This window comes from Bicyclus anynana, chromosome 16 (assembly GCF_947172395.1).
Source record: "Bicyclus anynana chromosome 16, ilBicAnyn1.1, whole genome shotgun sequence".
NCBI classification, from domain to species: Eukaryota; Metazoa; Arthropoda; class Insecta; order Lepidoptera; family Nymphalidae; genus Bicyclus; species Bicyclus anynana.
Genome location: NC_069098.1, coordinates 7,875,507 through 7,901,410, shown reverse-complemented (window position 1 = coordinate 7,901,410; position 25,904 = coordinate 7,875,507). Strand labels below are relative to the sequence as shown.

The 25,904-nt window shown below is 36.6% G+C and overlaps 1 protein-coding gene across 4 annotated transcripts; it reads right to left on the bottom strand.

Annotated features, from left to right (window-relative positions):
- Nucleotides 1–1,014: 1,014 nt before the first annotated feature.
- LOC112056173 (nuclear factor related to kappa-B-binding protein) lies at nucleotides 1,015–25,790 on the bottom strand. 4 transcript variants are annotated; one of them, XM_052886118.1, is made up of 23 exons: nucleotides 25,021–25,790; nucleotides 23,240–23,533; nucleotides 22,302–22,418; nucleotides 21,405–21,778; nucleotides 20,585–20,715; nucleotides 19,790–20,044; nucleotides 19,333–19,445; nucleotides 18,714–18,829; nucleotides 17,873–17,989; nucleotides 15,358–15,543; nucleotides 14,431–14,577; nucleotides 13,889–13,982; nucleotides 12,167–12,922; nucleotides 11,576–11,683; nucleotides 10,719–10,814; nucleotides 10,528–10,627; nucleotides 9,715–9,782; nucleotides 8,738–9,643; nucleotides 7,557–7,706; nucleotides 6,859–6,940; nucleotides 5,984–6,039; nucleotides 5,182–5,232; nucleotides 1,015–3,957 (listed from the first exon to the last, which is right to left on the bottom strand). In XM_052886118.1, exons 1-23 carry the CDS (start codon nucleotides 25,462–25,464, stop codon nucleotides 3,832–3,834), a joined length of 4,887 nt encoding a protein of 1,628 aa, XP_052742078.1. In that variant the 5' UTR covers nucleotides 25,465–25,790; the 3' UTR covers nucleotides 1,015–3,831. The 4 variants fall into 4 exon arrangements, with proteins under 4 accessions (XP_052742078.1, XP_052742079.1, XP_052742081.1 ...); XM_052886119.1 differs by having other exon boundaries at nucleotides 6,859–6,937; XM_052886121.1 differs by having other exon boundaries at nucleotides 19,790–19,990.
- Between the last annotated feature and the right edge of the window lie 114 nt (nucleotides 25,791–25,904).

The window sequence follows — 25,904 nt, the reverse complement described above, 5'->3', positions numbered from 1 at the left end:
TCCACACTCCTTTCGGTTTCTACACGACATCGTACCAGAACGCTAAATCGCTTGGCGGTACGTCTTTGTGGATAGGGTGGTAACTAGCCACGGCCGAAGCCTTCCACCAGCCAGACCTGTTGGGGTTAGGCCAATAGTCCAATAGAGAACAAAGAAAATTCTCTGGTATACAGGTTTCCTCACGATGCACACAACTGAAAAGTTGAAGGTGCCCCCCCCCCCCATTACCCATTTATTTTCCTTTATATAACCACCATTTAAAAAAATAACTAGCCCATGGCATGCACCTCCAACTTTTCAGTTGTGTGCATTTTAAGAAATTAAACATCACGTGTCTCAAACGGTGAAGGAAAAACATCGTGAGGAAACCTGCACATCAGATAATTTCCTTAATTCTCTGCGTGTGTGAAGTCTGCCAATCCGCATTGGGCCAGCGTGGTGGACTACTGGCCTAACCCCTCTCATTCTGAGAGGAGACTCGAGCTCAGCAGTGAGCCGAATATGGGTTGATAATAATGATGATGATGATGATGATGATGATGATGATGATGATGATGATGATGATGATGATGATGGTGATGATGATGATGATGATGCTGATGATGATGACGATGACGATGACGATGACGATGACGATGACGATGACGATGACGATGACGATGACGATGACGATGACGATGACGATGACGATGACGATGACGATGATGATGACGATGACGATGACGATGACGATGACGATGATAATGATGATGATGATGATGATGATATTTAATGGATCGTTCGTTAACATTCAAGAGTGTAACGTGAAACATGTCTGATTTATATTTTTAGAGAAATTATTATCAACACCATTCGCGCTGCAGGCAATGGGTATATACGTCCGTGAGTAGCTAGCTATAGATATAGAAAAAAAATCCTGGTAAATAAATAGGTTCCGGTCATTATCAATAAGAAAAAGTTAATGAGCAATCAAGTCAATAAACACATTTTTTTGATTAAGTAAATAAAAGTAACTTCAATTTCAATTGACTTATAATGTAGAAAATTCCAAATATTGCAACCATTTTAAACATAAACTAATACCAACTTAGTACTACACCGTAAATAAAGTCATACGTATTTTACAATAAATAAGAACATATTAATCCTTTCTGAGAACTAAAATATACACCTCTTATTGTTATAATTTACAAAACACTAAATAATATAATACATATTTTATATAATAATAAATTAATAAATGAAATCGCTCTTTCTTATGTTCCATTATTAAAATTCAAAACAATATTTTTTTAATCAGCTAGCGAATTCGGATTTCTTGTAATCGATTCAATGACATTTTACTAGCATAACAAAATTTAATTCTCGCTATAAAAAAAATACTATCCAGACAATACTATAATGGACTTCTTAAATAAATTATTAATTTAAAAAACCTGAGTATCGAATCTGTCTGTTTAATCATACAGAATAGAGCTACAGTACCTACTTAGTAGTGAACATAACACATCAGGCTTTAGAGATAGAACGAAGAGAGTGAACATTGTCTCCAGGGGCGTAGCTATCGTCGTATCAATGAAGGCCCCCCAGACTAAATGGGCCCCCGGACTAAATGGGCCCGTTACGTGTGAAAGCGAAAAATAGCAAAATGTAGTCCACAATCTCACATAATCTGGTGCTTCCCGGGTTAAGCGTGCGCTCGAAAATTGTAAATATCCTACAAAGGTTAAGTCACCGTCAAAAGACATTTGGCACATTTGACCCGGTCAAGAGATTAGGGCGGCCAATAAAGAACAATATATAGCTCAACTCAGTATAGATTACAAATATCTATATTTAAATATCTTAATCAATACTAGTTTGAAGATAAATCAACTTTTTCAACTGGCATTTACTATGAAATGTAAAATTAATTGCTAAATAAATACATACATATTTGTAAAAATAACAGTTTCTGTTTTTAGCAATGAACCTTATAAATGATCATTGCTCTGTATTTGTTTATTTACATATACCTTCATAAAAAAAATTCTTACCTACCTTCAGTCATGAAAAACAACAAAGCTCTACGGTTTGGTATTAAAAAAATCCAAAAAACAAAATAAAGACGACCTATTTCTAGACATCTCACAGAAATAATATTGTTACTAAGGCTTACAGCTTTCAAATCCTGCTTTTTAAAATAAGTTTCATCAGTGGCCGCATTGGGTCATGACTATAGGCAAATTTGCCCAATGCCATTTATTTTATTGTATCTTTTGTGAGAAATATTTCCCCTTCAATGGGCCCCCCAACTAATTTTGATACAGGGCCCCTCCGAGACACGCTACGCCACTAGTTGTCTCTGTCACTCATGCATACACGTCTTGAGTACGATAGAGATGGCATTATATGAAGATATCTAAAACTCGATACATGTTATATTCATTACAAAACAAGTAGTGAAATTTTTCATCATAATCATCTATTTTGTGAACTTGTTTTATTTACTAGCAAAAATTTTAAGCCACATCCAGGTTCAGCCTACGTTCACTCTATATACAAACAATTCCTAAACAATATTTGATGAACTATTTGTTTTGGGTCAAATTAAATTATTTGATTGTAAAAATTGCTACGATAATTGCGTTATTGTAATATTAATAGTGATTAGAACAACACAACAATGGAAATATTCAAATTAAATGTATTTAGCGTATTTTAAATGAAACTTAGCACAATTTAACCATAATACGCAAAACGCAATTAAATTATAAAATGAATTCCTTGGTCAAACACTAATAACTAACATTGTGATGCATTAGTAAAGGATATTTATAATTCGTTATTACAATGTCTATTGAATTTCTACTGTAATAATACTCTAGTGTTTAAATATTTAACTAAAGTCATTTGTCCTGTTTTTACAATACATAGTCATATAATGGATAATATAAATACTATTTACAAAACTAGTAACAATATTCCTAACCATTAACACCCTGGTGTCGACGATTCATTTAGCAATGTTGTTAATAAATAATCCAAACAATTTTTACAGTACTAGTCAAAATAGCAATGTCGCTAAACAAATCATCGACATATAGAAAACTGAAACACCTTATTATTTCAGTTTTTCTTAATATTAGAATCCATTCAAGACACGTTTTGAATCGATAAAACTAATTATCTTCTACATGCGTATTTATTTATTCTCTTAGGCCCCTCATCTACGACGACTTTTTGTAGCGATACAGTCGCGATGCTGTCACGCGTAGCATCGATACAGGCGCAAAGCTATCGTTAGCTGTGTGCCCTTACCCACGGGAACAGATTCAGTCGCGATGCAAACGCGATCGGTAGCGATACAGTTACGACACAAAAATACCTTGGATTAGTACACTCCCTCCCCCGTCCGTTCTCTCTACCAATGTCGTCAGACGCGGTCGTGGGTTTGTATCGATACAATCGCGATGCAGTAGCGCGTTAGTAGCGCGTTGCAAATGCGACTAACACGCGTTAGAGGAGATACTGTCGCGCATTTGCTAAACGCGCGACTGCATCGCTACAAAAAGTCGCCGTGGGCGAGGGGCCTCAGTAATTTAGGATCTGAGCCTAAAATTTTTAGGAATCTAACATTACTCTATCGGACGCCAAAATACGCAATCAATCAAGAATAACGCACAATGTACGGTTGGTTTAATACTATCAAGTATTACGAAAATCCAGAAACGCATTATGACAGACGGAGAATATTTTTATTCCTGAATTCGGGTGCGATACTAGTCCTTATGTAATTAGTCTGAGCTTGATAATTATGATGATTTTAAAGAATACAACTTATCTAACGTCCTAGGGCGGCGGGTGCGCTGGCTTCAACAGCCGCGCCAGTACATGTCTGCCACTGACCAGTTTCAACTGCTGGCCGTCCATCAGTACACTCCTCACAGTCGGCGTCCCTGAGGCACTTGTGACCGCCTGTTCAATAAAAGGCTTTTTATAACCAAATCACACAACAAATAACGCATGTTGAAGTTATATACAATAACGTAAGACTTTTTTAAAAGAGCAACTGTTGACTTTGACTAGCCGGTGGTAGTATTTACAAAAAGTCCAAGTTAAACGTCCTAAAAGTAGCTGGTTTGCAAACTAAGGCTACGTGAAATAAATTAATTGTAATTTTTGATTTGATTCGAAGGTCGTCATTTTTGGTCCAAATTTGAAAGTGCCGGGCAAAAGACAAAAGTGCGTTATTTTAGTACTTGTTACATTAAATTATATTTTTTAGATATTTTAACTGTTTTTTTAACCAACTTCCAAAAAGGAGGAGGTTCTACGTTCGGCTGTATGTATGTTTTTTTTTTTTTTTTTTTATGTATGTCCAGCGATAATTCCGTCAATTATGGACCGATTTTGAAAATTCTTTTTTTGTTTTGTAGGGTTTATATAATTTTATTTTTATTTACAAATATTGAAATATTTTCTAAAAATAAAAAACTGGTTCTTTTTTTGTCAAGCATAATAGCCTGACTGAATTATATTAATTAATTTATGTATAAATATTTATACTGAAATTTAATTTATATAACTCAAAATGAAAAACAAATGAAAAGAAAAATTAAATTAAAAAGTAAAATTAAGAAAGAAGTGATCATTATAATATAGCTAAGTATCTAGTAGAGATATCCAAATATATATTTTTATGCTTATTATTTGTTGATTTATAGTGTAACATTCAATTTCTTACAAGTGTTAGGTGCATCACTCTTAGACATACTCATCAAATACGCATACCGAAGTGATTTTAAAAGTGATTTTAAGCAGTGTTAATACTTAATAACCATACCCAAAAACCCATTTGGTGGTAAAATCTCCATGCTTTCTCATTTTCATGCATTGCCACACTTTGTTATCCTTTAACGTCTTCTTCCAATAATATTAGGAAAGTGCCGCGACAATTCCTTAGATTTATTTTAAGCATTCTTTAAATTCATGTTAAACCATAATTAGTATATTTCTATTTTATTACAAATATTTAGTTTTTAGAATGTGAAAATATTTATTTTAAATGATTTTTTTCACAATATTTTATTATTATAATATTATAAGATAATATGGTATTGTATTGGTCACGTCAATTTCCTACAAATTGGTCGAAAACTTATAAACTCGTTTCTTTAGCATGCAGATATAAATGATCACCTGCTGAATTTTAATCCCCTGCGGTAGTTTAACTTGGTGTATCGGATTCACCTGCGATAATTATAACACTGATATTGTAACATAGAGTGGCTTAAGTAGTCCAGTAATGCAAGAATTTCACCTTGGAGTGGAACGGAATAAATTGGATTTTTGTATAAATATTAATTTTACAATTCTGTTTATTCTCTAAAAGAATCATATGAAAGTCGCATGTGAGTGTTCTTAGGTATTGTAGATCAAAATTGCCAAAAATAAGATTTTATAAAAAATAGCTAATAAAAAAAAAAACAATAATTTTTTTCTTTTATACATTTCACTAGATCACCAACAATCAAGTTTATACAAAAATTCAGCAAATTCTGTTTCAATCCGAGATTAACATTTTTTTCTGCTTAGTTTGCAAGTTGATCCTTAAGGACTGTACTTAAGGATTAAATTGCATTACCATGTAAAACATAACTTTAGGAAACAAATAAAAAATTGAGAATTATTATTCGAATGAAAAAAATTGGGAACTTAAATTAATAAATATTAATTGATTATGAAACACGGCTAAAACTCACGTGATATTACGTGCCGCGATGCAAGAACCAGCTCATGACTAAGGGCCCCGTATGGGTTCGAAACTAGTCGGGCATACTCCGACGTAATATCACGTGAGTTTTAGCCGTGTTTCATAATCAATTAATATGAATAACACTCACGATAGTTTAAATTCTAAAATAAATTAATAAAGTTGCAAAACAAAAAAGGGAGTAAGATTTCGCATTAAAAGTAAAAAAAAATAGTCGATTCAATTCACCTGTTGTAGTTTTAACACTGGCGTTGTAGTTGAAGAAGTTGTGACCGTCTGCGCTCCTGGAATATAAGTCGATAGTGAAGATAATAATAGTCTTCCTTGATATGATCGTACTACAACAATTTTCAAGATATACTGTTTTATTGACTGAATTAAGTTTGTAAAATTTAAACTTTCAACTTACTAATACATACACAAATATATCAATCATCATTGGTAGTTTACATTGATCTCCTATTAAAAGTTGATGCACAATCAGTGACCAATAAACGTCCCCCCTCAATGAGTGCCAAACACAACTTCTTGGCACTCAATTAAATCTCTGAATTTTATTGAATATTGGACTATATTCAAAGGCCTTTAGGTATAATTTTCTTTACCAATAATTCTAAAACTGTCAAAGCAAAATTGGCCAGTTTTTAAGTGAAATTGTCTACAGGATTGTGCGTCCTTTTATTATAAGAGGTCAATGGTAATTTAGCTTAGTGAGCTAAACTGCCAATTATGTATGTATTAGTAATGCTTGGAACTACTAACGTGGAACACATCTAAACTCTTTATATAACAATAAAATATTATATCTATGTAGACTGCTTCTTGCTCTATGCCAAAACAGATTGTTCTGAGCTCATTCATCAGCTAGTTTTAAACAGTATCAGAAGAATTAAAGATAATTAATTAATATGTTATTACTGAGAAATTAAGATGTGGAATACTCTCCCAGTGTCAGTGTTTTCTAACAATTGTGATTAGTGCATCTTCAAGACAAAAGAGATCTTATAAACAAGCGCGCTTCAACCTAGACCTGATGATTGCTTTCTAACAGGCATAGGCATATAAAAAAAAAACCAAAAAAGGAAGTAAAAAAAATAACTCACCTAAATTACTTAAAACTATTGTTTGTGAAGTAGTGGACGCCCCGCTGGTCGACGTGACCCGGATAGCTGTGCCGTCGCTCTGCTGAAATTAAGTTAAAAATTAAGATATTTAAATTGACTTATATATAAAATATAGAAAATAGGAAACGATATTTTTATTAAACGTATATAAGTTATATACACTTATGAAAGCTATTCTCTGAAATGTGAGTACAAGACCCGACATTTTACATCATTACTTTTTATATTATCTGTAAGTTATATCCCAAGGTGCTGGAATGGCGACCCCGCACCGGAAAGCGCAGTGTTGGTCGACCCCCCCACTAGGTGTCACGTGTCTCAATCGGTGAAGGAAAACATCGTGAGGAAACCAGCATACCAGAGAATTATCTTAATTTTCTGCGTGTGTGAAGTCTGCCAATCCGCATTAATCCAGCGTGGTGGACTATTGGCCTAACCCCTCTCATTCTGAGAGGAGACTCGAGCTCAGCAGTGAGACGAATATGTGTTGATGACGTGAAGTAAGGTCTTGTCCTTCATTTTCAGCGGCAGAAGGACTACTGCCTGTCTGAACCTGCAAATCCCTCTCCTCCACCACAGCAATGTCAGGAGGGGGCGAAGATGCGGGTTCATCGCCCGCTGAGTGACTTTGAGCCTTTTATGAGGGGCCAAAAATGAACTGATAATGATGATATTACCTGTAATATGATATTGTGCAACGGTTTAGCCGAGGTCAGCAGCAAAGGCCGCGCGAGCCGCGACGTGGGCGCCAACACACGCACCCCCCGCGCGCGTGCCGCCGCCCCGCCCGGACCACCCATCATACCCTCCAGTGAAATCATCTGGGTCTGGGTCAACAATACAGTTGAATTAGCAGGATCACAGAACAAAAAGGTTTGGAGGCCGTTGGATCAACTTCCACCTTCACACAGCAAGTAAAACTATAAGAAATCGTAATGTTGTCATCAATTGTATATTATAACTAGCTGACGCCGCGCGGTTTCACCCGTGTGGTTCCCGTTCCCGTAGGAATATGGGGATACTATAACGCCTATAGCCTTCCCCAATTAATGGGCTATCTAACACCGAAAGAATTTTTCAAATCAGACCAGTAGTTCCTGAAATTAGCGCGTTCAATCAAACAAACAAACAAACAAGCAAACTCTTCAGCTTTATAATATTAGTATAGATATTGTATGATTTTTTTAAAAAGAGCAACTGTTGAGTTTCTTGCCGGTTTCTTCTTAGCAAAACCTGCCTTCCGAACCGGTGGTAGAATCTTTACAAATAGTCAAATGACGTATCAAAAATGCTTGTAAACTGAGCCTACTTGAAATAAATGAATTTTGAATTTTTTTTGAATTCTAAATCACTTAAGCTAAAACTCGATAAATAGTGGTAAGCTCACAAGAAAATCAGTATGAACCGTGGGAACCTACAATATCTAATAAGTTATATGTCTAATAAGATAAGATATACGTTTATGATTATTTTTATATAAAATTTTTTATTTATGATATTAGATCTTGAATGATTTTTTATACGTGTAAAATGGATTTAAACAATTTTCACTATGTAAATATAAATTTTGTAAGTTGAAATGTCAACTTTGACTAGACTATTTTATACAAAGGTAAGAGAAAACTTTCTAGACAATTAATAAACGAAGATATATCTTGTTTGTTTGTTTATTTATTTATTTACGAAAACTTGAATTTAAGTACTTATTTGATTAAGACTTAAAACTACTCATTCAAGATATAGGTTGCAGTTTTATTTACGAATAAATAAAATGTTTTAAATAAGGGGCCAAAATCTCTAATCAAAGTACCTTCTTAAGCCAAAAACCCAAGTAAAAGTTAATGAAACTGGTACTTACCTGAGCATTCGTTAACAATTTCGCAACAATAGGTTGCGAATTCTTGTCGCCTGTGGGTTGCGTCCTAACTACTTGAGCTATTGACTTCGACGCCTGTTGATTCGCTAACTGCAGGGTTTGACCACTCGCCAACTGCAAAGTCTGACCACTAGACAACTGAACAGTTTGTCCACTTGATAACTGTAACGTCTGACCACTGGGCAACTGTACCGTTTGCCCTCCCGCTATCTGCACTGTCTGACCACCAATTTGAACTGTCTGACCCCCTAATTGCACACTCTGACCACTAGGCATTTGCACAGTTTGGCCACTCAATTGTACATTTTGTCCTAACTGCACCGCCTGCATGTTACCACTAGCTAACTGTACTGTCTGACCACTAGGCAACTGAACACTTTGTGGAGGTAAAACACTTTGGCTTGCAACTTGAACACTTTGTCCACTTGGTAGTTTAACTGTGTGTCCGGTTAACTGTACACTCTGTCCGGATAATTGCACTGTTTGACCGCCAATTTGGACGGTTTGTCCAGCCAATTGGACTGTTGAAACCGGTATTTGAACTTGGTTCATGGGTTTGATGGATGATGTAGAGGTTTGCAATCTCGGGCTGGGGTTTTTGACTTGAGTTGTTGAGACTGCTCGAACGGCTTGCACAGTCTGTGGTGATGCTAGTTGCACCGTCTGTCCACTAGGCAACCGGACACTATGGGTAGGTAGTTGTAAGGACGACAGTTGCAACGTGTGTCCTGAAGACAACTGCACAGCCTGTCCACTGGGCAAATGTACAGTTTGGTTGCCCGCCAGTTGCACAGTCCTGCCACCTGCTAACTGTACCGTTCTTGTGGTGACAGACGATGTTACAGCAGTCGGTATACTTGATACAACGTTTGTTGTGTTTGTTGTACTCTGAAATAAGAAAATATGTTTCAGTATTGCTTCCAATAAATGCTTAATTGAATGAACATTATTTCACATACCTGTGCTACTGTCATGACTGATGTTGTACCTGGTACAGACAGTCGTTTTTTAGTAGAAGGTGGAGTACCTAAAAAAGAATTCAATTGTTTAAGATTTACTACTATAATAAAAAAGATTTCAACATTTCTCAAACACAGTTGTGTGACTATGGCCACTTTTAAAGGCAGATATAAACGAAAAGAGTAAAAGCAAAAGAGAGAGAGAGCAAAAAATATATTTGACCATTGAAAATCACCTGTCTTGTGTTCAAAAACAGCGGATTTGATTGCTATCATATTAATTACTAGCTGACGCCAAGCGGTTTCACTCGCGTGGTTCCCGTTCCCGTAGGAATACGGGAATAATATTATATAGCCTATATTATATAATATAACCCCTCGATAAATGGGCTATCTAACACTGAAAGAATTTTTCAAATCGGACCAATTCTTGAGATAAGCGCGTTCAAACAAACAAACAAACTCTTCAGCTTTATAATATTAGTATAGATAACAATCAATTTCGATCAAAATCACTGACAATGCAATGTGTCATGCTAGACCTACCATCTTAAGAGAACACTAACTCTGAAGAATATAAACTAGAACATAGCAAAATATAATTATTATGTAATATAATAAGCTGAGTTTGTTGTGGGTTCTTCTGGGACCGAGGCGCATTTAGAACCCTCCAACTTTAATTTTAATTATTCGACTTCAATTGCCACCGTTAAATCATGACATGGCTTGACTTTGCAAAAGTGCTTGTAAATTAAGCCTAATTGAAATAAATGTAATTTGAATTTTTTTTTTTAATTTTTATAGATAGCATACTTTGTTGCATAAGAGCTCGCGGTGAAATAAGAGACTTTCCTGAAGAAGGCATCGCTGGACTTAGCACACGAACTATCCCCCGTCTTGCGCTGGGTGTTACCTAAAAACAAATAAATTGACACATAAACGAACATATACTAAATAACAGCAAATGTCAATAAAAAAGTCATGTGTCAATAAAATATTCGTACCTGAGTTGTAGGCGTACAGACAGTGATGGTAGGGGCAGTTGTAGCGTTCTGTATCGTTGGAGGTCTTATCAGAAGAGATCGCGTAACCTGGGTTATCTGAGAATACATTAGGTTTTATTTTACCAAAAATATGGCTCATTGACAATATTCTATATTATATTTAATAAGAAATAAGTTTATTTTATTCACTCCTAGTACATGAAATTAATATTGTCTATAATAATATTTTATATAAAAATAAGCGTCCCAAATATATCGATGTCAAATATATGACATCAAAAAATATATTGTGGGTAGGTTCCCTCAAAAACTACTGAGAAAACTATAATTAATGATCGTTAATAATAGTTTGGCCAGGAAATTTTTAAGCAACCTACACTAAAAATATATATTTTTTTTTTTTATAAAAGAATATTTGCCATATGTTTTATAATATGGCCAATAATCCCATTCCCCTCCAACTAGTCGACAAAGACTGTGCTAGGAGTGGGTACGACAATAGACCGACGTGGCGGGGTTCGAACCACCACCCCTCAGTGATGAGTGCAACCGCTCTTACCGTTGAGCTATTGAGGCTCTAAATATTTTTAATATATTTATACTAATATTTTTATTATAATTTTATAACATACTAAATTTGACATAAAACACTTTTCATCCATTAAACAAATGGGTGAAGGTTGATTCTAATACAAAAATCTACTAAAAATTAACAAATTTTTTTACTGAGTAAATAAATCTTATATTTGACTATCAAACTCAAAGTAAGGAAGTGGCTCAACAATAATAATACTTATTGTTTTTACAAACTGCAAGAATTTCTGAAAAATACCCTAAATTCTGAAAAGATACTGTACCTTGGCCGATTGATTCAAAGTGTTCTGGTGCATGGACACCACATTAACGTTAGGCTGCACCACAGTGGACATTGACGGCGACTGTTGTACGGGTATATTTAGTGTTACCTGAAGTAAATATAGACAACATTGATTATTTAAATTTAAAAAAAAAATTTAAAAAGACGTATTAGACTGAGACTATGCCAACAGAGGATGGAATGGAGCATGTTGCATATAAAGTTAAAAGACAAGTAGAGAATAAAGAAAATACGAAAAAAAATTAGTGTATGAATTGTCTGGCAAAAAAAGGAAACGTAAACGTAACCATAACAACATAACCTTCAAACCCGACAGAATAATCACTGTTATGACAGCATAATAGACACTAACAACTGACAAGTTGAATACACTTTTTTGCCAAGCTGTAAGTCATTTTTAAAAAGGTAAAAAGACTGAAGTGTCCAGAGACCAGAGAAATGGTCCAGAGGTAATATAATGGTACCCCAGAGGGTCTTATGGAAACAAAGTGAATTTCAAAATTTATATAGATTTAAAAGAATCTAACAGTGTTAAATACTCATAATAGACTGATTAAAAAAACAAACTTACAGGCACTTGTGACGTTTCAATTTTCAAAGACTTCTGTTTCATCAAAGGCGACCTTTGCGGCGTGACGACTATTGATGGCATCGTAGACGGAACTTGCAACACTGGCTCACTGTTGTGCTTCGCCAATGGGACGTTTTGCTTCACCGTTTGTACAACTATCTGCTTCTGCTTCGGCGATGAAGCACTTTCCTTCACAGTTTGCTTCTGTGCTGCTGTTTGCTTCGCAGCGTTCTGCTTCGTCAAATTGGGCATTGACTTCGCCGGTGTCAACAGGCTGTTTTGTTTTGAATTAATTTGAGGAGACTTTTGATTCATTTGCACTAATTGTTTTTGAGCTGTCAGATTCACTTGTTTTTGATTCGTTTGAGCAGATTGTTTTTGATTCGTTTGTTTCGGAGTTGTTTTTGGTGTTGTGTTGGCTTGTTTTGGGGAGGAGTTTGTTTGGTTTGATTGTTTTGGTGGGTTTGTTTTTGGTGTTGCGTTCGCTTGTTTGGGTGTCTGTTTTGTTTGAACTAACGAAGGCATTTTGGCGTTTTGTTTCGGTGTTATTGTTTTAACTTTCGGCGTATTTGGAACCAGTTTAGCTTTTTGTTTGTTTGTGGTTTGTTTGGGGTGCGTGGCCTGTGTTGCTTGCATGAGTAGCTGTGCCGAGGAAAGGTGTGGTACAGAGGAAGAGGCGCCGGTGTCGTCCACATCTACGTCGCTATCTGATGCGTTTTCATGAACTTCTTCTATGCTGGGGCCGTCGACTTCCATCTGGTAGGCAGAAGAGTATTGTTAACACATACCTAAACTCTATATATAAAAATATGTCAATGAAAAGGGTTATTGTTTGTAGTGTCTTTACTATTTTTCCGAAAAGCTGAGTCTAGACCTGAAAACCCAAGAGTCTAGAAGGAGCCTAGTTATAATAAAAATCCATTATTGTAAAACATATCAGCGAGACAGTGTCACGTCCGGAAGCCGCAGCAGAAAATGCCCAGTAAGTGGTGATTTGGTTGTCATTGTTACATATAATATGGTAATTTTGCAATAGAGATCTTTGGGCCATGGAATCGCAGTGCCAATAAATTTCTCCAAATTATTTCTACTACCGCAGCTAGTTGCCTCATTGTATTGGGCTGGCTCAATTTATGGGCAAAGGAACACCCTGTCAGCCCAACGCGGAAATGCAGCCAGTAATACCACCATTCCACGTGGGCATGTGTATAGTTATTACGATAAGTTACCTTAAGTTTCTTATTTTTAGCAAACTCAAAGTGATTACAAAAATAAGAAAACTAATGTCGAACCAAGGTTATGATTCACAACATTTGTCAGGACAACTTAATTAACAAATCAAACTGCAACCAAAATAAGACCCTAGAATGGCAGAGAACGACCTAGAGTGAAGTCACGCACTTGTGAAAGATGTGTGTAGGGTTAAAGGCGTCTTTGACTGTTAGCAAATACTCCACTTTTCTACTCAAGTCACTCTCCCCGCCTATCCCAAGTAACCCATAAAGAATTACACAACAAGAGATGTGGACGGCTCGAACGCCACAAGCACACTGACGCCGTCCGTATTGCAAGTCGTTGCAACGCGGCAATAACATTATTGAATTCTTTCTCAATAAAAAAAGAGATAAAAATTGTAAATGACAACAATGTTTAGGTATTTTTTATTTTTGATGTGGAATTAACTAGTACAAGGTATAGAAATTATTTAAAAATAATACTTACAGTAGTTGGGGGTGAATTCAATACTGGGGCAGACGCATTCGCTTTGTTCGCGCGACTTCGAGCTGTGGTTGACTTCGCCCAGTCTTCTTCGCTTCTAAAAACATTTATATATTCATTGACAACTAAGAGCGATGCCCATTAGTGCGTTGCAACGTCGCAGCGTCGTTTTCCATGTATTTTAAACAAGCGGACGCCCGCGACTTCGCCCATACTCTGACCCTGTCACAAAGTCCGTTCTTAACGGACGTCCACTAACTATAATCTACCTCCCTCCTCAAATTGTATCAAGTTTGTACGTCAAGTTGTCAAGCTGTTTTGGATATTTCATGATGATATAATATATATATATGACCGATTTTGACAAATTAGTTTCTACGTTAAAATAAAAAAGGACATGGACATCGTAGGTCGGATCCAAAGTTAAAAAAAAATTGTTAAATAAGTCCGTAATTGACGAAAAAGTAGCTGGGCACATAAAAAGTAAAAAAAAAACATATACAGCTAAACTTCCACAGTTTCGAAAGTCGGTTAATGAAACTAACTTGTGCCTTTGCAGATAAGTCCACATAGCCGTCCGCTGGTCGTACTTGGCGATAGGATCTCTCTTGCCCGCCACCAGACGCTCCAACGCGTTGGCCACGGCCGTGGACAACGCTTGCTCGCTGCACGGCACTATCCACTGAGACATTCTGACAACAAGTTTGTAAGAATCAAACAATACCTAGATAAATAAGCATTGTCTAAAACACATAGAACGATAGCTTAGAGCTGTTGACATCAACAAAGGACATGTCCCAATTTTGAATGGAGGCTGGTCCTTTATTCCGAGTGTCAACTAAGCAGAACAAATTATTTTTATCATAAAGAATATAAAATATAGGGGTTGAAACCCAAAAAAAAATTTTTTTGGAACGCGCATTTTTTTAAAATTAATTAAATAAAATGTATTTTTTTCATTAGCTGACAACATTTATTAAGAATTTTTATTATGGCAACATGCTTCTAACTCACACCCTGACAGATTGTCAGTGATCTTTTCGTAGTCTGGTTCGTTTATGGCGTTTCTAAAGCAATTTAAGGATTTTTTGTGTCATGTTATAATAATGTCATGTATAATATTATCATTGACAGCTTACACCGGATATGAATTCAATTCCAGGTGATTTTATTGACTATTTTGAACATTTTTACTGTATTGTTTATGTTTAATTTGTAGACAAGGGAGCGAAACAAAAAAATATTTATCTAATTAATGCGGCTTCCGAATATTCTGAAAATTATTTTCTCAACAGCAATTTTTATCTTCTATCCGTAAAAAATACTATCGACCTGCTTATAAATTATAAATATTAAAGGCCCATTTTGGGACATGTCCTTTCTCGTTTACTCGTAAAATGATCCTTCAGTCCCGCCTAGTGCTCTCTTCATAAGCACACCTCAAGTCTTCTCCTCATGTAATGGTGACTCACTTGAGTAAAGTGGCGACGTCCCGCCGAGTGCCCTCTCCGTTGGGCAGGCGGGCCAGCGCGTCGCGCAGCAGCGACAGGAAGGTGGCCGCGCGAGGCCTCTGCTGCGCCAGCAAGGCCGCGCCCGCGCCGCCCGCCGCGCCCGCGCCCGCGCGCCACCCCGTCGCCGGGCCCACCGTGGCGCGGTAGCTATATGGGTGATGCCTCATTAGGTCGTTGCATCACGTCGTCGCAACAGATCAACGTATTTTATGCCACACCTATGTTGCGACGACGTCGCAGTTTCAAAAGACGGCGCAAACACCCAGTCAGTGTCAACAATGGATTGAAACAAGTGAAACATTGTGGAAACGTCGCAGCGCTGACGCAACACTCATGTGGCACGGCATTTAAAATAAATGGACAACGACGCACATCGACCACTGCGACGTTGCAACGTAATGCAACGCGGGTATATGGGGTATCGCTCTATCAATTAACACAATAATATTAAACTATTAATTTACAAAAAAAAAATCATTTTAACATGTAAAATATAATAAATAAACTGAAGTTTACATTCTTTATTTACTTGGAGCACCGAAATACATGTATTTCAAAAATTCAAGTTTGACCCCTCCCTATCCCTATCCTACCCCTACCCTACCCATAAGCCTCGTCTCCTAAACGTTTGTATGGGAAATAAAAAAGAGTTGTTTTCATAGTTTTCCAGCAATCATTCTAATTTTTCTCACCTTATAAACCCTATACGTACATTTCAAGACCAAGCGACCGTGCGTCCGTCATAAATGCGTTCAGCCGTTCTCGAGTTTTAGCAACACACGAACAGCATTTCATTTTTATGTATATATAATTATATAGATTTTAAAGAGATTATAGAGAGGGCACGGAACACGACGGCGTCATAGCCGTTCCAAACACAAAATTCAAAAACAAATACATTCTGGAGTCAGTACGACACGAAACGTCGCATCAGTAATTTTCCATATTATTTACGAAAAATGGCGTCTTAAAATATTTAAAAAACAGTTCAAAAAATTTAAAGATGGAATATTTTTTTATTAGTAATTATTGATTATTATAATAATTTACGTAAATGTTGTTAGTGTTTGTTCGTAAATATCAAATTATTCGAAGTTCAAAAATTCCTCAATTTGGGTGGGTACTTTTGTCGCCGATGTTGAGGGTATTCGACAGACTGCCTCACCGCGCTCGGAGCTGTGAGCGCCCTGCTGTCAGTCGCTCGCGAATTGTATTGTCGACCTTTCGCCTATTCGTCGGACATTTTTTCGCTTCGTATTCGCTGCCCGTTTATTCGGAACGGGCGATCAATTCGGGTGACAATAATCCTTTTTATTTATTATTTGACTTTGTTCGATATCGTGATAAAAAGACACGGTGTAAAAAGGCCGCGGCCAAGTGCGTGTGCGCGTCAACACGTGTCGGCGTGGGAGCTGGACTCCAGCAGCAGGGCTCAAGAAGATCATCGAAAGGTAGGTGGTTTGTTAGAATTACCCTTCGTATCGGTGATAGGAGCCTGCCCATTAAGTAGAATGGAGGAAACCTTCGAATGAACTCCTTCCACCAGCACCTTACATTCGTTTAAAATACAGTCCACTAAAATCACCCCCCGGGGGAATCTCCCCCACAGTGTTAAATTTTAAAACACAAATTATAAAAATGTTTGTATATGCGGAGGTCAAGGAGACGCGTGACGTTTATTTTTTTATGGGTTTCAGTCTTTATTCTGTGGGCTAATATAAAAAAAAATACTTACGTTCATACTCTTCATTCACATAGAGCCGATAAATTAAACTTATATTTCAACAATAAGAACAAAAGACTGAATGTAAGTGATCTTACCCATACTGAATGTAAATGATCTTACCCATACTGAATGTAAGTGATCTTACCCATACTGAATAAGAGATCTTACCCATACTGAATGTAAGTGATCTTACCCATACTGGATGTAAGTGATCTTACCCATACTGGATGTAAGTGATCTTACCCATACTGAATAAGAGATCTTACCCATACTGAATGTAAGTGATCTTACCCATACTGGATGTAAGTGATCTTACCCATACTGAATAAGAGATCTTACCCTTACTGAATGTAAGTGATCTTACCCATACTGAATAAGTGATCTTACCCATACTGAATGTAAGTGATCTTACCCATACTGAATAAGTGATCTTACCCATACTGAATGTAAGTGATCTTACCCATACTGAATAAGAGATCTTACCCATACTGAATGTAAGTGATCTTACCCATACTGGATGTAAGTGATCTTACCCATACTGGATGTAAGTGATCTTACCCATACTGAATAAGAGATCTTACCCATACTGAATGTAAGTGATCTTACCCATACTGGATGTAAGTGATCTTACCCATACTGAATAAGAGATCTTACCCTTACTGAATGTAAGTGATCTTACCCATACTGAATAAGTGATCTTACCCATACTGAATGTAAGTGATCTTACCCATACTGAATAAGTGATCTTACCCATACTGAATGTAAGTGAACGGCTTGGAGGCTGTGGCAAATCTCTTGCGCTCCTGTGTTCTGAAGTCGGTTATCTCTGCCGTTGTCGGCTGTCTGATTATCCATGACGTCGGGTACCTGTATTAATGGAAATAAATAATCTTAATACATGTAAATTATTAATATTAGTTTATTATGAAATAGCGGACGCCCGCGACTTTGTCCGCGTGGAAATCAATGTAAACTTTCAAGCATATTTTTTTTTATGATTTATGAACTAATTTTAAAACTGTAGCTCTAAAAATAAATGACTTTAGATACAAACTTTCAACCCCTTATTTCACCCCCCTCTCATTTTTGCAATAAAAAGTATCCTATGACCTTCTCCGTATTCAGTAGTTTCAGCCTGATGCCCGAATTACAAAAAAACACGGACAGACAGACAGTATCGATTATATAATGCCCCCCAACAAAAATTTTCAAAATATCTTCAATGTACAGAATTCGTATTATAAGTATAGATTAGATGGCGCTGTCGTTCGTTATGCCAAACTAAAGTTAGTTGTTACAAATGGTATAAGTAAAATCTCAAATTGCGAATCTATACTATTATTATAAAGCTGAAGAGTTTGTTTGTTTGATTGAACGCGCTAATCTCAGGAACTACTGGTCCGATTTAAAAAATTCTTTCAGTGTTAGATAGCCCATTTATCGAGGAAGGCTATAGGCTATATATTATCCCCGCATTCCTACGCGAACAGGAACCACGCGGGTGAAACTGCGCGGCGTCAGCTAGTAAATGTATAGAATTCGACCAGTTTTTTTGTCAGTATGATGATGTGAGAGTGATGATGATGGTGACCTCGGCGGAGGGGGCTCGGTGGCGGAGGGCGGCGGCGACACGGCGCGCAGCCATCGCTCGCACAGCCGGCCCAGTATCGCGTCGCAGTCCCGCCCGGCGCCGATCCATTGGTACATCTGTCATTTTAAGAGGCATCATAAATAAATTGAACATACACACAGCCTTATCATGATCATTCAGATCACCTGATAGTTCAGTGCAGGCCAAGGCCTCTATCAGTCTACCGTATACCCTCGGTGCGACCACGGCTCTACCATGAACATTTTTGTTCCTATGCATTTATCTATTTCAATCTGAAATATTTTCATGTTTCGTTCTTTTTAGACCCCTTTTTACGTAGTCGGGTTATAGTTTTTAAACTTTATTCTTTATAAGTCTTAATAATAATAATAATAAGCCCATTATTCTGTGACAAGTTCTGCTTTGTTTTTTGTGTTTTTATTTTGTATTTGATTATGTTCTTCCGGTTCTTAGCAGTTTTAGTTTTTTAGGAATTAGCATTTAAGATAGTGTGTTTGTTCTAAAACGACTTGTGAATTTGAGTTTGTTTGCTCTATTTATTTTGTTTGGAGCCGTTAGGTGGTTTCCCTCTCTATTTAATTGTTTCAAATCAACTAACCTGTGTGTCGGACATATACTGCAGATACGGAACAAAGTCATCAGGATGGGGTCCTCTCTCCCCTGCCAGGAAGTCTAAAGCCGAATTCAACTCTCCGCACCAGTCATCCGATACTGAAAAGACAATCAATAAATTGTAGGAGGAATATTATAAATAATTACTAGCTTTAGGGCAGCTGAGCCAATCAGTTATGAAACTCCATTATGTATGAAAAACTACAGGCATTTTGGGATGTTTATGAATTGTGATGGATAATGTATTTTCATTAAGATAATATGGGAAATATCAGACATTTAGCTTCTTGGTTATCCTTCGCTAGAGATTGTTAAAGCTTGATCTTCAATAGTGTTTTTCATTTGCTTTCGTGCTCTTACAGCGAGCGAAGGCTACAAAGTTAGCGTGTGTCGTCTCAGTTAGCGTCCCGTCTGTCTCGAGGATATTAGTGTAGCATACTCACAATGGTACCAAGTGTTGAGAGGGGCTATGGGGGATCTCATGACAGCGGCACATCTCGCGTGCAGCTGCTGCTTGGACGCGCGGTGAGCGGCGCGCGCGGGGAACAGTGCGCGCACGAGGGACAGGAAGTTAGCGTGCGTCGTCTCAGTTAGCGCCTCGTCCGTTTCGAGGTGATTCTCTTCGGGCTCGGTTGAGGTGTCCACTGGAAGTACTTCTCCTGAATCATCGGCTAACTCTATCGGTAGGGCCATCATGTCTATAAATGTATCAACACCATCATGTTAGTTTATTTAATAACAATGTTTACATGAGCTTTTTTCAATTAGATAATGGTGAATCTAAAGTTGCAAAATTAAAGCTATAAGTTTTCTAAGCGCGCCCTCATGCTCTTCAAGGTACAGGAGTATAATGCCATTGACTTTTCAACTTTGAAGTGATAATTGATACTGATAATTCCTTAGAAACATTACCTATAAATTAAACAAACAAAGGATTTTAAAATAAAGGTTCTTTTAAAAATATTTTTTTTTCCTTTCATTAAACTGTTATATGTTCACTTTATAATTAAAATTTTGGAAATGTGTAATTATATTATTATGTTAGACCGTCGTGAGACAGGTTAGTTTTACCCTACTGATGGCTATGTTGTTGCGATAGTAATACTGCTCAGTACGAGAGGAACCTCAGTTTCAGACATTTGGTTCATGCACTCGACCGAGCGGCCGGTGGTGCGAAGCTACCATTATTATTATGTTTGTAATTTAACGTTTTACTGTTCATAACATTAATTACTTACCAATTCCATCTAAATCTTCCAATTTTATAGGCACAGGTTGACATACTCGTGAAGTGTTCTGCATAGCAAGCACAGGGTCGAGGGGCTCTTGTTTTATCATTGTTTCAATATCATTTTCATGACCGTCTGTGCTGTAAATATATTCAAACATTTTGCAATTTAACAAAAATTATCAACAACTTGGATTAAATTTTGTATTTATAGATTTGCTTTATAAACTACATTGTACACAAATTTATCATTTTCCCCCTAATACAGCTTACTGCAGAGTAAAATTCTTTATCTTATGAGCAAGATAATAATCTGTTGCGTAATAATTTAAAGCTTAAATAATGTTCAGGTCAGTAAATTCTATCACAATCTGGTCACTATTAGATGTTAATTATGTCTTAAAAAGTTCATGAAATGCACTGGGAGGTAGATACACCGATGATTCAACTACAGACCAATAAAGAAAATTTCTTGGAAATAATCACTCCTCATGATCAACCCATATTCGGCTCACTGCTGAGCTCGAGTCTCCTCTCAGAATAAGAGGGGTTAGGCCGATAGTCCACCACTCTGGGCCAATGCAGATTGGCAGACTTCACACACACATAAAATTAAGAAAATTATCTGGTATGCAGGTTTCCTCATGATGTTTTCCTTCACCATTAGAAACACGTGATATTTAATTTTATTAAAATGCACACAACTGAAAAGTTAGAGGTACATGCCCCAGATCAGATTTGAATCCACATCCTCCGGAATTTGAGGCTGAGGTCATACCCACTGGGCTATTACGACTACAAAAATACAGTACAGTACAGTGTTTACTTACTTTGAATACCTTGGATCTGGTACCTCTTGTTTAATGTCAATGTCTAACAATTTCTTGTTATGCTTCGGACTAGCTCCAGGGTCTATGAATGACGAGTTCTCTGAATCAGAATCCTCTTTTTCACATTTTATCTTTATGTTTGGCAAAAGTGGATTATTTTCAGCACTATCATTCTCTTGCTTGATTTTCTTGAGCATTGTTTTACCATCTTGTTTCTGTTTAGAAGTATCTTTCTTGGCACTCTTTCTTAATTTCTGAACGCATGTGTCATTTTTCTGACTGCCAAACATGAGCTTCTTTGCTCCGTTCAATAATGCCACTCTTTGTTTTATGTCATCCAATGTTATGCCAGTAGTGTCAAGTTCTGGGTGATTCTAAAATTAGCATACACAATATACAGGCTGCAGGAGTATTTCCCATAACTCTTGGGTTACATACATTTATAATTAATAAAACGGTTCTTTACTGAAAATTTATTAAAAATGTTCAAGGAACATGTGTTCTAAAATTAATTACTTCGGGGTGTGTCCCTTATATGCATCTTTATAATTGACATCAGAAAACCATTTGATGCTTAAAGATGAAATTTGGTTTTAAAGTTAGTGGATGTCTGTTTAGAACAGATTTGTGACAGGGCCGGCTAAGACCTCCTCAGGTCTTAGTGTGGACTAATACCTAGTTCGGATTACTTTAGTATTTTATGTTGAGTATGAAGGAGTTTTGGATTTACCGCCAAAAATCGTTTGTATTCGACTAAAATACTAAAGTAGTCCAAACTAGGCCTAAATCGCGGGCGTCTGCTGCATTGTTAAAGAAATCTAAAATATCATCATCAGTTTATTTAATTCATAAAATAGTAGTTTGAATTTAATATTATGAAAATAATATTGAATAAACCTCTCTATACTGTCTCCTTGCTCTGTGCGTAGCTAATACATCCTTCAAACAATCCAAAGAGGCAGGGTGAGCAGAATCAATCATCCCAAGTGTTCCAGACACATTAGCATCACTACTCTGAAAAATAAATGAAATTTAACTTGGCAATTTAATTGATGCATATTTCAATCTCCAAATTACACTTTGATATCTTTCTATGAATAAAAAAAGAAAAGGCTATACTGTATTTGATTGTTCACATGAACAACATAAATGAGTTACAATTTGTAACTTGTTCTGTCATGTATGTGGGTGGGATGAAAAGTTCTAGGCTTGACAATATAGGACTGCGATTTTCAGTTTAAAATGATTTTCTCTTTCTAGGTAGTCCCCTTTGACTTCAAAACACTTTGTCCAGCGTTTCTCCAACAGGAGTATTGCTTCCCGGAAGTGAGATTCTGGAAGGCTGTGAAAATATGCAATATGCATCTACAGCTTCTGTAACTTCTTTATTGGATTGGCTTTCCAGAAACAAATTTCTCCAATTTTGAAGAGTTTGGTGGTATTCAGATGACACCAAATCTGGGGAATAGAAGGGACAATTCCTTTTACATCCCAAAAAACGCTTGCCATGACCTTCCCAGCAGATGCAATTGACTTCACTTTAACTGTTGTACACAACATTGTTACCTAGGGTAGGCACTATAAATACAAATTATACAAAATAGAAAATTGTTTTGCCGTTTTCGGATCATCAATGAGTTCTCAAGTTAGGCAGGGCAGTTTTGCATCTATGAAATGCACGTCACTGCCTGGGCACAAGTATGCATAGGTATACATATAGTTATTTACAAGTGCCATCAAAACAGAAGGAATGGGATAATTTTGCACTTCTGATGTTCTTCAATATAAACAAAATATTTCTGAAACGTCATATTGTATTTAATTGTTTTAAATACCTGTCCTGGGTGCATGGTTTTCCTTTTCTTAAACATGTTCTCAGGCGGTCCTTCTGGATAGTTCTCATCTTCAGACTCATCACCACCCACTTCACTCCAAATAGCAGACAACTCTTCAAAATACTTCTGTCTAGCTCTGACATAGATTGGCTTATAGTTGTTCTTATTAGATGGTTTTGGGGCCATAATTGGAAGGTAGGGTATAGGTCCAGGTGGTGCGGACTTTGCAGTGGCCAACAATCTCTCTCTTGATATTAGCACTTCTGGCAACAATTTTGCATAATATGACTTTGTCTGTAAATTTAAAAATATTTTATATATTTAAAGTACAAATAAAGTAATTTGAGACATAAATATAAATTCCCTATGAGTAGTTAAACCAATTGTCTGTTTTAATCAAATTTTCTGAAAAGAAATATTTAGAAGTTATGTTTCTTCCCTAGACCTAGGTACTAGATAGAGTTGCCAGGTAACTAAGAGCACAGTTTGTAAACAATATAAGGATACTAAAAATTTATTCTAAAAGTAGAGCAAAAATAAAACTAGAGACTGAAGGAAAAGAAATCAAGATAGGAAGAGGTGTATGTCAAGGTGACCCCATATCTCCTAAGCTTTTTACTGCTGTTCTAGAAGATATCTTTCGTCAACTGGATTGGGAAAGAAATAATATTTAACATTAAATTAATTGTGTAAAACTATCACGCTAATAAGTTTGAAAACTTAAAATTAAAGTTATGAGGGTTCCAAACCTGCCCTGATCCGAGAAGAGCCCCCAACAAGCCTAGCCAAGGTTTATTTTAAAAGAAATGCCTACTCTGCCACAATAAATGCAGTAACACCAATACAATGCTGGTGTTATAGTCTGGCAAATTCGTTGATGACACCCCCATGATATGCGGAAAGACTGCGGGTGTGAAATTGTGCATGCGGATAAGTGAGGAGCATCAGTTGTGGGTTTTTAATACATTGTTACTTCCCCCCGGCCCGCACGGACCATCGGGAGTGTTACGGACGAAGTTGCCAAGCTATTGCCTAGAGCTCTCTTCTCAACATTTTATCTGCTTCAGTATAAAACTGTTAGCAATGGATAAGAAATAACACCCAACAACTTAGCTCCACTTCAGGTACATCCATAAAAGCATTTAACATGTTAGTATAATAATAACACTTGTTTTATTATTTTTTATCTTCTATATGTGCTATAGATTGGTTTAACAACAATTAACTGTTTTTTTAAGTACCAATAGGTAATAGATGTGAAAAAAAATATCGAAAAATATATAAAAGAAAGTCGTGTTTGTTACAACACTTATAACTCAAGATCTGCTGGACGGATTTTTATGGTTTTTGTATCGTTGGATTTATCTCCGCCAAGAAAAGCAGAATACATCTTAAAAACAATGAAAACTTGATGAATAAATATGAAAGATGTATAATTTTCCAATAAATGTTATTTTGTTTAGTACCTGTCAAGGTTTAGGGTAGGGGTAGGGTAGGGGTAGGGTAGTGTAGGGTAGGGATAGGGAAGAAGTGCATATTAGTCAAAGCGAAGCTTGACCGGGTCTGCTAGTTACTTTCTATACTACATTTTCGAAAATAAAATGATTTTGTACAAAATGTATTCATTACAAACTTATCTGTAATTCAATAGTGAAATGAAAATCATTAATGATCACATTATGAATAAGTGATGAGAAACATTTTTGTTTATTTCAGTTTGTTTATGTTATTTGTTATATTTGATAGATTTTCATGTCTACAGAAAATATACATTGAGTTACCTTATGTTTATGCTGTTTGGCCCTGGCCTTGGTTAAAAACTTCCTCATTCTAGCAATATCTGGTCTGTAGTTGCCTTGTTTCAAATTTGTAAAGAAATGGTTCATTGGCGATTTGAAATGGAATGGTTCAAAGTTGAACAGCATTTTGATGGTGGTCTCTTTCTCCTCTTCGTCATTGTCAGGGAATGTTGGTAGGAACTCTTTGAGGTACTCTTTTTGCTTGTCCTCCAAGCATTCCCATGTTTTCATAGAAAAGAATTCCTTGAAAATGTCATAATTCTCGCAGAGCTCCTGTGGAAGTTCCAAGGTCTGGCCCAGAATGCGCACGGGCTCGGTGACCTCCTCGTCGTACTCTGAACTTGCACTGGTACTGTTAGAAGAGCTGCTACTGCTGTTACTCTCACTACTACTGTAGCTGATTTCACTCTCTACCTTCTCCTCCATGACGAATCGAACGGGTTGGGGCAAAAAATTATCTCATGTATCCGCGCTACTCATTTACGATGCATCACGCGCTAAATAAAAACATTTTCCATACACTAAGACGATATTTCGCTATGTTTTGCTCCTGATGTGTACGAAAAACCGAATCACTGATATAACATTATCCAACAAAGAGCCATGGAGTTTTTTAAACAGCCGTCAAGTCTTGTCTAAAATAAAATACAACGCACACGACAATCTGCAGAGTTTCATACATACTATGCGCCAGAACGGCACATTGCGATGAGAAAATAGCTTGACAACCCAGAACCGCGACATTTTGCTTGTTCAAAATAGAATTTAAAAACAAAATATATGTTGTCTATGCTCTTGACAGTTAGTCTATAGCCATAGCGTAGATTACAAATTTATTTTAACTTGAACGATACTTACCGGTTTTT

Coding starts and splice junctions, on each gene's coding strand:
- LOC112056173 (XM_052886118.1), bottom strand. CDS start 25,464: ATGGAGGAGAAGGTAGAGAGTGAAATCAGCTACAGTAGTAGTGAGAGT. Junction 18,830..19,332: donor AGTATATGTCCGACACACAG/GTTAGTTGATTT, acceptor TTAAAATGACAG/ATGTACCAATGGATCGGCGC. Junction 5,233..5,983: donor CAGTGTTAAAACTACAACAG/GTGAATTGAATC, acceptor TAATTATCGCAG/GTGAATCCGATACACCAAGT.